The sequence below is a fragment of the Oikopleura dioica genome, chromosome 2, assembly GCF_907165135.1.
Source record: "Oikopleura dioica chromosome 2, OKI2018_I68_1.0, whole genome shotgun sequence".
Classification (NCBI taxonomy): Eukaryota; Metazoa; Chordata; class Appendicularia; order Copelata; family Oikopleuridae; genus Oikopleura; species Oikopleura dioica.
The window spans coordinates 8372032-8383870 of record NC_137292.1 but is presented as its reverse complement, the minus strand read 5'-3'; the positions used below and the strand labels follow the sequence as shown (position 1 = coordinate 8383870).

At 39.8% G+C, this 11839-nt stretch overlaps 1 protein-coding gene across 1 annotated transcript; it reads left to right on the top strand.

The window, feature by feature from the left end:
* The first annotated feature begins 316 nt into the window (after nt 1-316).
* Nucleotides 317-7430, top strand: LOC145698084 (max-like protein X). The gene is made up of 7 exons (XM_081775289.1): nt 317-331; nt 450-519; nt 793-879; nt 1068-1133; nt 5505-5581; nt 6082-6174; nt 7356-7430. The coding sequence occupies exons 1-7, from the start codon at nt 317-319 to the stop codon at nt 7398-7400; spliced, it is 453 nt and encodes a 150-aa protein (XP_081631415.1). The 3' UTR covers nt 7401-7430.
* The last annotated feature ends 4409 nt before the right edge of the window (nt 7431-11839 follow it).

The window sequence follows — 11839 nt, the reverse complement described above, 5'->3', positions numbered from 1 at the left end:
TTTAAAAGAGTTTTGACACTGCCGATATGATCGCTGAGAAAGATATTCAACATGATCAAGGTCCGGGCTTGATTTTTTTTTCGAAGAAAATAGAGAAAGTTACTCGTAAAAGAGCTCTAGAAAAAGGCGAAGATAAATATATTTATTTATTGCGTCGAAATTTTCAACCAATCAGAAGCCTGGATTCGGCTAAGCGGCCAATCAGCAGCCGAGTAGCCGCCTACGCAAAATTTGTCGAAATTTTTTTGTCGGTTCCAGACACCATCCCGATAATACCGAAGATAATATGGAGCTAGGGCAATTACTGACACGTGAAATGGCACGCAAACAGGTAATATCATCATATAAATATTTTCACCGAAAATAGCCGTGACTTAAAAAGTGCGAACTTGGACTTGCACATTAATTTGTTTGCAAATTTATGGATCGAGTCATGAAGTCTGCTTTAGGCTCACACCGCTGCGGAGAAGAAACGGCGTGATGCGATTCGACGTGGCTACGACGACTTGGGTGTTTTAGGTTCGTGGTTTATCCAAAAAGTTATCCAATGCCACAAGGGTGGCTGATAGCCTCCACAGGTGGCATTTTCACGGCCATAATACCTTTTAAGACCGAAGCATCGATTCCATGGGTACAAATGTACAGACATAGCGTTAATCAAGAGCCACTTGGTTTTTCCTACCTGGACTTATTTACATTTTCATTCATTGCTAATAACAGCTCAAACAAATGTCTAAATATCGAATTAATAAAACAACTTATTCAAACAAGCGTTTCAATGACTATTTCCAGTGCCTGCATGCGTCGAAGGGAAGAATCAATTGACAACAACGAAATTGTCCAAAGCCACGATCCTCTCCAAAACTATTGATTACATCGGTAAGTTTATTTTAGATACAAGCGACAAGGTCAAATTTACAAGGAAATTAGCTGTCCACTTATTGAAATTCTCGAAAACTTCAATATTGAACGAAAGAAAACCCACTTTTTATTGACGTTTTCTAAAGTTCGCAGCGATTTTCTAAAATTCTCGATTCGCTTTCATAATATCTGATGATTGATTTCAGAATTAATCAAAGAAGAAGAAGCCGACCAGCAAGAGCAACTAAACAAGCTCCAGTACGAGGCACAAGGTCTGTCGAAAAAGCAATCTTCTTTTGAAGTCGCTTTTTGGGGCTGAGATAACACTACAAAGCCCAGAAGCTAGACTTCGATGTGGTCAACGGAGCTAGTTATCGCGCCACATAAAACGCAGCCGATCTCGCTGCACTAGGCCACAAAAGATATCCCACTCAGTTCCAAGGAGGAAATGGGATTGAATTAACCGCCCAACATATACGAGTTTATTTTCATGTTCCGCCCGCCGCTGGAATTTTATTGAGCTGGTCGCATTCTTTTGAAAACTAAATTCATCATTGAACTTACTTTGTTGAAGTTTTTTTCTATCAAAAGTAGCGGGGCGTATTCTATTTCTGATTTTATAATGCAAAGCTGTTCATGGAAGTTCTAAATCTATCAGAAGTTTATGTAAACTCGAGTGCGTTATCAAGCAAAATAGAGGCTTCAAACGCGCGAAAAGGCTTTACTTAACCGCATGGGACAGAAGGTGCATTCCACTGTCATTTAAGACTTTGAAGGTCAATATCTCAAAGACTACAAATCCAATTGAGCTAAAAATTAAAGTAGGATTTCTTGTGCCATTTGTCGCCCTAAATTCTGAATTTCGAGAAATTATCGCTCACCAGCTGAGCTCTACACCGGATTAAGTACAGCGCTTTATCCCTCCCGCCGAGTGTTTGCACAGGGGAACCGAACCAAATGTAGGATTTTTGTGATTTCAAAGGGTTTTTATATGTTTTCGATCATGGAGATTTCGAATATATGCTTAACTTTGCTTAAATACCATCGAAAAAAATTTTTTTGGAATCAGGCCTTGAATAATTTCTATTTTTTATCAATAATAAAATTTTCTACGCTATTTTTGCCAACAGATCTGAAATCTACGGCCCAGAATTAGTATTGACTGAAATTTTCAAGTCCATCCGACCAGTAGTTTTCTTAAGTGCAGTGGAATGCACCTTTTGTCCCAGCGCCTCTATCCCCCGATCTGGCCCATGCGGTTAATTGGATTCATGCTTTGAAATTGATGATAATCGAACAAATCAAGTGTTCAAGTCTTGTCGCGCTTGAGAGCAGCCAGATTCTTTCGAATAACAGAAAAAAGAAGCTCTGGACCTCGTTCAACTCTGACTTAGAGCATTTTATTAGAATCTTGCCAAACATGGAAGACAACCTTTTCAAAGCTGATCTTTTCGTTCTTTTCTGATTTTTAGCGAGTCGAAAAATGACGTAGCGATGAAACGTGATTTTGAAGCCAAGTGATTTTTGACCTTTTTGAAAACGGAAATTTGAGAGAAAAACTTTTTTGTCTTGTTCGACATTTTAACAGCGTTTTCTCTGACATGCCATGTTCGATTCTGAAACATGATTGTCTAATAACATAATTCCGGGCAAAATCAAACTTTGTTCTCTTTTTTTGCTTTCTGATGCACACATTTTTGAGGTCTTGTGGGATGTTCTCTTGCGTTAAAACATTCCACCGAGTAACGGCTAAAACACTATTTCATCACATGCTTCCTTCTGCACTATTTCCACGTACTCGAGCTAGTATGTTATTATCCGCAAAAGCCTAAAATGGTGCTGTTAAACGGCTTAAGTTATTCGGCCAAGAGTACTGTAAGCAAATTTCGGTGCTTCAAGCTTGTTTATTTCTGATGATGTTTACTGGAATCTTGCATGGCTGCAAAAAAATGATGTCTCAAGACGTCTGTATTTAGTCTTAGCAGATCTCCAGAAAAAGCTCCGCTCAAAGAGCTTCCAAAATCCGTTATTTTTTAGGGATTGCGTGTCTTCATTCTCTTATCTCAATTTTTTACAATGTCGACCATTTCATTCTGTCAGTGACTCAATTTGAGTGTCTCCGAGTAGTTTCGGTAATGCCCCTCTTCCTGACGTGTTCTGTGGAACTCGACTCTTTCGCTCGCTTGAAAATTAATCATCCGTCCTTGCCCTATCCTTTCACAAGCGACAAGCAGTCATTTCCTCAAAATTTCTAGCTTCGATAATTTGGCTCTTTTCTTCTTTCCTCTGCCTAGACCGGGCATTATCGCATTTGTTGGCTCCCATGAATATTTTTCGAGGTTTATTTCCTTCTGCTACTAACCAGCGGGTGTTATGAGTGATCTTCCCCAAGAAATCGAAATTGGTGACTCGCAACATGCCTATTACTGGACCAGCGCTTTTTTAGATTACTGCTTGTTTTTCTTTCCGCAAAAGAGGGTGCCAATAGATATTTTCAAGCAATGTTTTCTCGTTCCAGCCAAGTAGATGAAATTAAAATTGCTACTTCGCGGAGAAAAACGTGATCTTATAAACTTACTGTAAGCAAGTTTTTTTCCTCGTGGAGAATTCTGAGTCAAATTCCAAAACCTGGAAAAAACATGATCAGGGGATTTGTCAGAAATTCACACCCAAGCAAGTGGCATGTGTTTTCTGAAATTCTAGTGATCACGTTCCACGTCAATCTGTTTCATATTTCCCATCTTCTTCTTCCTATCTTTCGCAGAATCATCTATTTTGTATTTATACCATCAACGCTTTAGCTAACTAAATCGTGGATAAAAACAATAAGCTTTTTCGTCAATTAAATTTGCAACTGTCGATTAATAAATGGTCTTTAATTGGTCTCAAATAAAGGACTCAAAATCGAAATACAGACTGTTTTCATGTTGTCATTTATAATGTTTCGTTTACAAAGCAACGCCTGCTATTCGCGAGCAAAAGGAGTTTTCAGCTAATTGAGTTTTCCGGCTGTTATGGGCAGAAAATTGAATGGAGGGATTACACTTTTTTTCGCAGAACTATCGTTTCTTTTCGGGCAATATTTATTACATGGTTCATCATTTAGCACATCTGCTACACGCAGAGGGCCTGGGAAATGCGTGTATACCCTTAAACTTTGCGAGGGAATCATCAGGTGTGTTTTGTGGAAGTATTCTGTTCTCTTATGTTTATGTCACTCTTTGTCGGATCTGCCAGTGCTTCACCAAGTTGATGAGCGCCATTTCAGTAAATATTGATATGTTTTCATCAAACAAGAATGTAATTTTAAGCAAAACTCGGGCGCCCAGGTGATCATTTTAGAGGGTGCTGGCTCCGGTCCGAGCTCTCGCTCGTTACGTGAAGGGCTGTAATGCGAATTTGATGCAGCTGCGCAATGAGCGCGAAATGACAGCTATTATTTCATCCCACTGAGGCTCTAACGTGATCTCGAGGAATTTTGTCGATCTGCGGCGGGTACCTCGGTAAAGCGGAATCAAATTGGACCGGGCGGCTCTTTTTGTGCTTTTAGAAAACTTTGATTTTAGAGATGTTTTTGTCATAAACTAAAAAAAAAGCCAGAGTAAATTAAAAGTTAGAATCATCTAAGGTCGATCCAGAGCAAGCTTGATAAGACACTGAAACGTTACGGCGGATAAGTCTGCAGCTGAGCTCGTTCTAAAGAATTCGAAAACGCAGCAGGGTCCTTTTCAAAGTGTTAAATTGATGATGGATAGAGATGCAGCTTGCTTTACCGCCGTAAGAACTTGCAATCTTTCTTTTCAAAAAGAAAAGGTGCTCATTTTCAATTTTCAATCTTCTCATTCAAAAACTCTTTATTGAAAATACAGTTTTTGGCGTCATTTTTCCATCATAACCGGTTAGCCAAGGAGTGCGCTAAAAGCGAGCATCCTAATCCACTCGATATTAAATGATGCTTCCCTGGAACCACGTAAATTCTCAAGTCTTAATCGATCAAGGTGAAATCAAGTGGTCTGTTTAGGTGTTGAAGCACTCCCCGGAAAGGATTATTTCCCGTTGATCCCATCCCTGGTGATAATGATCCGTGGCGCGAGTCAAGGCCGGGCTCCGCGAAATCGGAGCATTTGGGAATTCATAGAACACGTCAGGAAGGGACTGATTACGGTGTTTTCACAGGTCTTTAAAGACTTCCCTTTTACGATGAGATAGCCGTGCCGAAAGGATGGCGTACATAAAGCACCAAAGCGCTGAGCTTGGAACTTTAAACGCTCGCGTATCCAATTTTGTTGATAAAACAGCGGAAAACTGGCTCCCGTAAAATACCGTAAATTTTGGACAGCTTCTCAAGGTCCAAATTATTCGAAAAATGGCGCTTACTTTCGAGTGAGTTTAGAACTTGGGAATAATAAGGTTGAACCAACTGACCTGACATTTCTGAAATCAGAAAATAACGCTTCTCCAGCGTTTCTAAAACACTCCTTTTTCCGGTTATTGCGTGAGAGGGTTGCGCATTGCCCCGAAAATATCACCGAGTATTATCATGCTTTTGCTTTGCGAGTCACATTTCAAGTTCATCTAGTGTCATTTTGAGCGGATCAACAATCTCAATTACGAAACTCGAAATTCAAAAACCTCTTTTTTAGGTCAAAAAATCGTGCTGAAAAATTACGAAACAATGATCAAAAACCAGCGTCTAAACCCAAGCCAACAGTCGATTTCGGTAAGTGGCGAATTTTCGAATTCTTTGTTCGCGAATTTCAAAGCCCTTGAAATTGTTTATCGCTCAAGCAACAAAGTACCGCGCCCGTGTGTGTGCTTTTGTTCAGGAATTGTAAACATCACGTTTTCATCCCCTTTTCTTTGGTCGCTGTCGGACAGATGTTGATGAATTCACTGACAGCCTCGGTGAATTTTTCTGTTCCTACTAGCGATGGCCGACAGGACCTTCATTTTCGAAACATTTTTCGAAAGTCTGTTCTGACTTGTTTAAATCTTCTTAAAGAATTTTACAAGGTTCTTTCTGACTCGCACTGTAACTTGACAGTAAAACTAGGTATAAACCAAAATATTCAAGTAAAAATATGGAAAATATAATTTTTTAAGTAGCATTTTCGGATCGCCAATAAGATTGCTGTATTTGGCCTACCAGCCAATCAAAACTCAGGAATCGAGAAGTCCGAATTTCAAGCTGACGATCACGTACTTTCACATTTCTTTCAGAGTAACGATCAAGTTAAAGTCAACTACTTCAAGTCACTATCCGACTCGCTTTTCAAGAGTTTCGATACCGAGGTTGACTGCAAAAACTTCGAGGTAATGATCTTTTCAATGCCTTATTTTGTTGGTTTTTCAAAATTACTCGCGCGAGAGAAAAAAAACGAAATCGATAGGGCTACCCACGACAGTTCGGATAATGCTTGATCCGATTAGATTTTTTTTTGACGACGGAGGGGTGAAATTTACTCACACGTAAGCCAGCTGTACTGCGGATCGTGACTTTTTCGAAGAAGATTATAGAATTCCTGCTAGATAAGCTGAATCGGTTGTTGACCTTTTTTGACCGAAAAAACTGTGTCTCGTTTCTATACATTCTTGCGCAAGAAAGAAAGAAAGTAAGAGCGATTTACGTGAATATTGCGTTGTTCCAAACGTAATTATGCCCGTTGAGTCGACTTCCTGAAAGAAGCCGGCTGAAGTGGGAGGTCCTTAGTTTTAATTTTCCCGTTTGCAGCTCTGTTTTCGTGAAATTTTTATCACAGAGGTTAACCGGGATGGCTCCTGACTCATATTTCTGAATCCTGTAAATTACATTATGTCTAGCTCAAAATTAATCTAGTAACAATGAACCTAATTTGTTGATAAGAATAATCCATGTTTACAGAAACGTTTTCAACAGGGACAAGTAACACGCTAATAATTTGCTAATTTGCTAATGCTTGTAACATGTCTTGTTAGAATGTCTTCGTAATTATGCTTTTTGGCTCATTTTACGTGAACTCTGCTGTTTTATCATTTGCGTCATTCATGTATTTGATCTTTAGAAAAATTCATGAAAGGCGGTCCCTCAATTTCACCGAAAAATTGCTGAATTAAGGGACACCAGCGCGGTTAATATATATTTCTGACATGACAAATTTTAAATTTAAGCTGTGTTGTTCTTTTTTAAAGAAATAGTTTCAATTCTACATTCATCTTTTGCTCAAATGTATGTTTATAAAATAGACAGAGTTCGATCACGTTTTCATGGTTTCAGAAAAAGGGGAATTAACACGCCCCTCATTTTTTTCCAGCGAGAAATGTTGCCTAACAAGCCAAAAGATGTTAGATCATAAAAGTTAGGAGGTGCCCACGGAAGCAATGTACAAAACAATCTGGAAGTGGCTCGTTTTTTCAAGGGGGACTGTGCTGAATATCGTATCACCCCGTCCATTACTGATTGGAGCGCCTTAATTGAAAATACATGACCGCTACTTCCGACCAACTGTTTTCTTCAGACGCTTTCCCGCGGGATGCTGCACTGGTCGGAGCGACATTGGTAAGTGATTTTTGCGGCACACGCTGGTTCCTCCGTGCTGTTTCCCTCTCATAATAACTAAAGCCGTATTTACTCGGCGCTAGAATAATAAATCCTGACCAAACTGTTTATTGTTAAAGGAAATGAGCTTTAGTCTTATTCAATTTTGAGTTGTTTCTTGTTTGAATATTTCAAAATTGTTTTTGATAAAAATTGATAGAAAAAACCAGTTGTATAAATAGATATTTCTTTTGCGAATGAATTTCGTATTGAGTGGAACCCGCACGGGGGTCAAAACCGCATCCGATCCGGCATAATTACGCACGCCAATGGATATCAAGTCACCCAGAGTTGCCTCTTATGAAGCCTATTTTGCATAGATTTGATTTTAATCCCCGCATCGCTTCAAGGAAAATTCGCGCTATTCATAGCCAACGGGAGCACATGGCAGCTATTTTCAACAACATCGCTTTTCAAAGTCACGTGGAATTAACTCGCAACATCGGATCCCCAGATTGCAAAGAATAGAAATGATTTTAGGTGGGGGTTTGATGTTTGAGAACTTTTAAAATTTTCCAAAACACCAAACCCTAATGACGAAACGGTGTCCAACAACAATACTTGCCCACTGCTACCCACCGCAGATAATAATCCCGCACAGCGTCAGTCCGACTTGACCCGCTTCCGTTCGTAATTCCACGGGTCGCGAACTGCTGCGTCAAATCATTTGATAATTTATTGGTGAACGAAAAAAACTTCCACGAGTCTTCCCGAATCAATTAAAATAAAACTACTAGAGTATGAAAATTTCGCAACTAACCTTTCAACCTTCTTGTGAACGACGAAACAAAAAATTCCTCAAAAATACTATTCTGTGCTTGATAATATATTATTGTCAGATTACAGCGCTCTTTCTAAAGAGACAACGACCGTGGAGCATTTTTATGGGCAAAGCTAAGTGCCGCCTTGAAAATAGCTTCATGTTGTTTAATGTTCTTTTGGAAGTGGAGTTTATGCAGGACAAGGCCTTTCTCTTTTATAGATTCAGTCATTTTCGCCTGGTTTTAGCTTTTTGCCATCAAAATTGATGAAACAAAAATTCTAAATTTGAACGTCGAATCCCGGAAATCCTTGAAATTGGCAGTAAACTTCTAACTAGTAATCTCACTTGTCCACTATGAGCTTCTGTGAAAGTGCTTCATATTTCGAATCCACCGTTTGATTTGCTCAATCCTTTGATCCTCGGTAATTTCTGGACCGTGCTTCAATGAATTTTTGTTCTTCTAAAATTCTACGTTATTGTCGATTACTATCAAGATCGAAACTCGCTTTTTTAGAGCCATATTTTCTTCGTAAGCATGTTTCCTTCGCTCACATTCTAAAAAAACTGCTCATGTGCGCAGAATTACGGTTCATTTCCGTTTTGCGTGCGTTAGCGGCTGCGGCCGAAAATAATAATCGAGTTGGCGACGGCTTTGCGCAACGCCTAACGCACAACTGCATCCGAGCCAGGCTTGGCGCCCCGTTCAAGAAAATCCAATTTTGCCACTTTTTGATAAAATTGTGGTCGCACAGCGGCGGTCAACCCCGTGGCGTCCGCTGACGCTGCGGGAACGCCTCCTCCCTGACGAGTTTGCCCAGCTTCTTTTTTCTTCAACTAAGTAATTTAATATTTTCAAGACTCTGTATTTGTATCACGTGATTCTCTTTCTTCTCAGTAATTTTTCTTTTGAAAATTACTGTCTGAAAAACCTGATTCTTTTTGTTTAATCAGCGATTTCGTAAGAAGTCAGGTTTGTCTTTGATAAGATTCGTCCGCAAAATATTAGCCAAGCACTCAAGTGCTAGAGACAGATAGAAACAGGACAGAGTGGTCTCTCAGTCTCGGAAGCATTATCTTACAAAAACTAAGGCGTCAACTGCCGAGTGCCAATTTTTTTTCGTAATCACTGTTTTCGCCCGTTTCGAGTTACTATAGCTTGAAAAGCTAAACGCATCGCTGTTTATGAAAGAAAGGTACAGACGGCTCAATTTTCGGCTTTCCAAATTGCCGCGCTTCAAAATATTTGGAACGTTTTATTCAAATTTCTGGCCGCGGCTCAGGAAGCCCAGAAATTTTTTCCAAAGTCTAAGCAAAAGAGCGATGAGGGAGACGTGTCCATTTAGCTGGCGGGTCATCAGTTAGTGCGTTGTTATCGCCGCTAAATTCCTGCATAAGGACAGCTTGTAGATCCGGATTCAATCAGCCGAAAATGCAGGAGTTCGAATAGATAGCTGATAACCGAACTGACCTTGGAGATAAAGAAACATCTACCGATGCGGTTTTTTCTTCGGTTCAGAATGTTTTTGCTTTCAATTCTTTTTAAAGGAACAAGCTGACGTCAATTTTAATAGGCAGTTAAGCGAAAGAAAGGTCGAGTTACCCAGGAGGGATTAAAATTTAAAGATAAGAGAGGACAACTTAAGTTCAGCCTCGAAAGCAAAAACAGCACGGGAAGAGATCAAACAGAATAGAAAGCGTGGTGGAACACATAATCTTTCATTAAAAAAATAAGCATTGAAGATTCTGTATAGTATTTTTTTCTGGGTTGAATTTTCAGTGCTACCTCTAATCTCGTGTCGAAAAGAGCCGAAGCCAGATGGATTTACAAAGAGTGCTGTTACAGTTCCTGCGGGTGTCATTATCCAATTCGGAAGCAGCCGCTGAAAGTAATTGAGTTAGACCGCGCAGTTCTAAAATTGAACCTCCACCGCCGTTCAAAAAGCAGCGGTTTCTCGCCTAAACCGGAAGTTATCTCGTTTACGCTTTCTTTACAAAATGCTTTGGAACTCGGATTTTATTTTTTGGTGGGGATTCCCAATATGACAGGGTTAGGGTTTTTCCATCGGTAAGACTCAATCAATTTTCTTGCGTAGAAAACAACATCTTCTTCAACAGCCGGTACGACGCGAAGCTGGATATCATGAGAAGGAGAGGATGCAAATTGTTTGATGATGATTTTTTGCATGAGATCGCTTATTTCTTCTTGCAATTTAAGGCGATCCTGAAGATTATCTACTTTTTCAGCAAGACTGTGAGTCAGTTTCATATCGTCGATTTTCGCTCGCTCCAATGTCTCTAATTTCTGGATAACATTTTTGAGTTCTTTGACGTTCATTTCCACTTGCAATTGATGTTTGTGCTCCAGATCCTCAACTCTTTGAGTCAGATTATCAATGAATTTTCTATTCTCAGTTTCCACCGGCGATTCGAACTCTTTTTCTAGCCTATCTACTTTTTGAGTAAGAGATTCGAGGTCTTTCTTCATCAATTTCACCATTTTTTTGAAGTTCTAAAGAGTTCAATGAGTGAAAGAATATCGTTTGCAAACCTACTTGAAAGACGCTTGTTCGGTTTCTGGTCATTTGTCAGCTTCTTTTCCTTCTTCTTGCAACAGCTCTTAGAGAAGCAATATGCACAGAGTCCATAACACGCATAAATCAGACTGAACTGTCTCCAGAATTTTTATCTGTTACTACCTGTCAGAAGCAAATCTCCTTGTTTACCTTCAGTGATTGAATGCCAAACTCTATCAAGTACAATTCGATCTCAATTTTCCTACCGATTCCTTGGATTTCTCATGAGGCATTTTTTAGACACGTGAGAAAATGTGTGTATTTAGGGTGCAAAAAAACGCAAGATAGGGTAAAGCAGTCACTCATTTGAATAATTCTAATGAAGCCTGTGAAAGTGAATATCTCAAGCTCCGTTAGGCTCGAGCAGAAAGACTGACAGGCGAGCGGGAAGAAACGGATTATTCCCTCACGACGTGGGGCATAATTTTTCCGGAAGTCGGGCGCTGCTTCTTTTGCTTCTATTTTGAAAAACAGACTCCGAAAGAGTTTTTTGCCTAATCGACTTTCCATCCGGAAAATATTTTGGACGGATAACTTGGCCTCTTTCTCCATCGAAAAATAATGATTCTGGTCGGGTTATCTCGCCGAGGAAGATCTCCTGGAGACGGTAAATGTTTGCCTGCCCTCTCGATCGGCGGTCATCTTATGTCACCGAGCGGTAGGTTCTGACCATGCCACATTTGGTTATTTTGATTTCACTCGCCTCGCAAGGGACTTAACCACCTGTTAGATCGGACCTTGCTCAACCACCTCTAAAAACCCGCCGGGGCACTCTTTCAGTATCGAAATGGAATTGTTTTTCTTTGATAGAAACTGACTTTTCATACAATAGTGTGACAGGGCGTAAATACTGATAGAAGATCTTCGAAAGAGCGTCAAAAAAGAATACTTCTTTTACATCAAAAGATGGGAAACGAGCCTTCAAAACCACCTCCGAAAAAAGAGCCAAAGAAGGAGAAAAAGCCGAAGAAGCCCAAAAAAGATAAAAAGCGGAACCTTCTCATAAAAACGTATCCATATCCTGATCCCGAAGAAACAACTGTTTACCCAAAACTAAATCAAGACTAT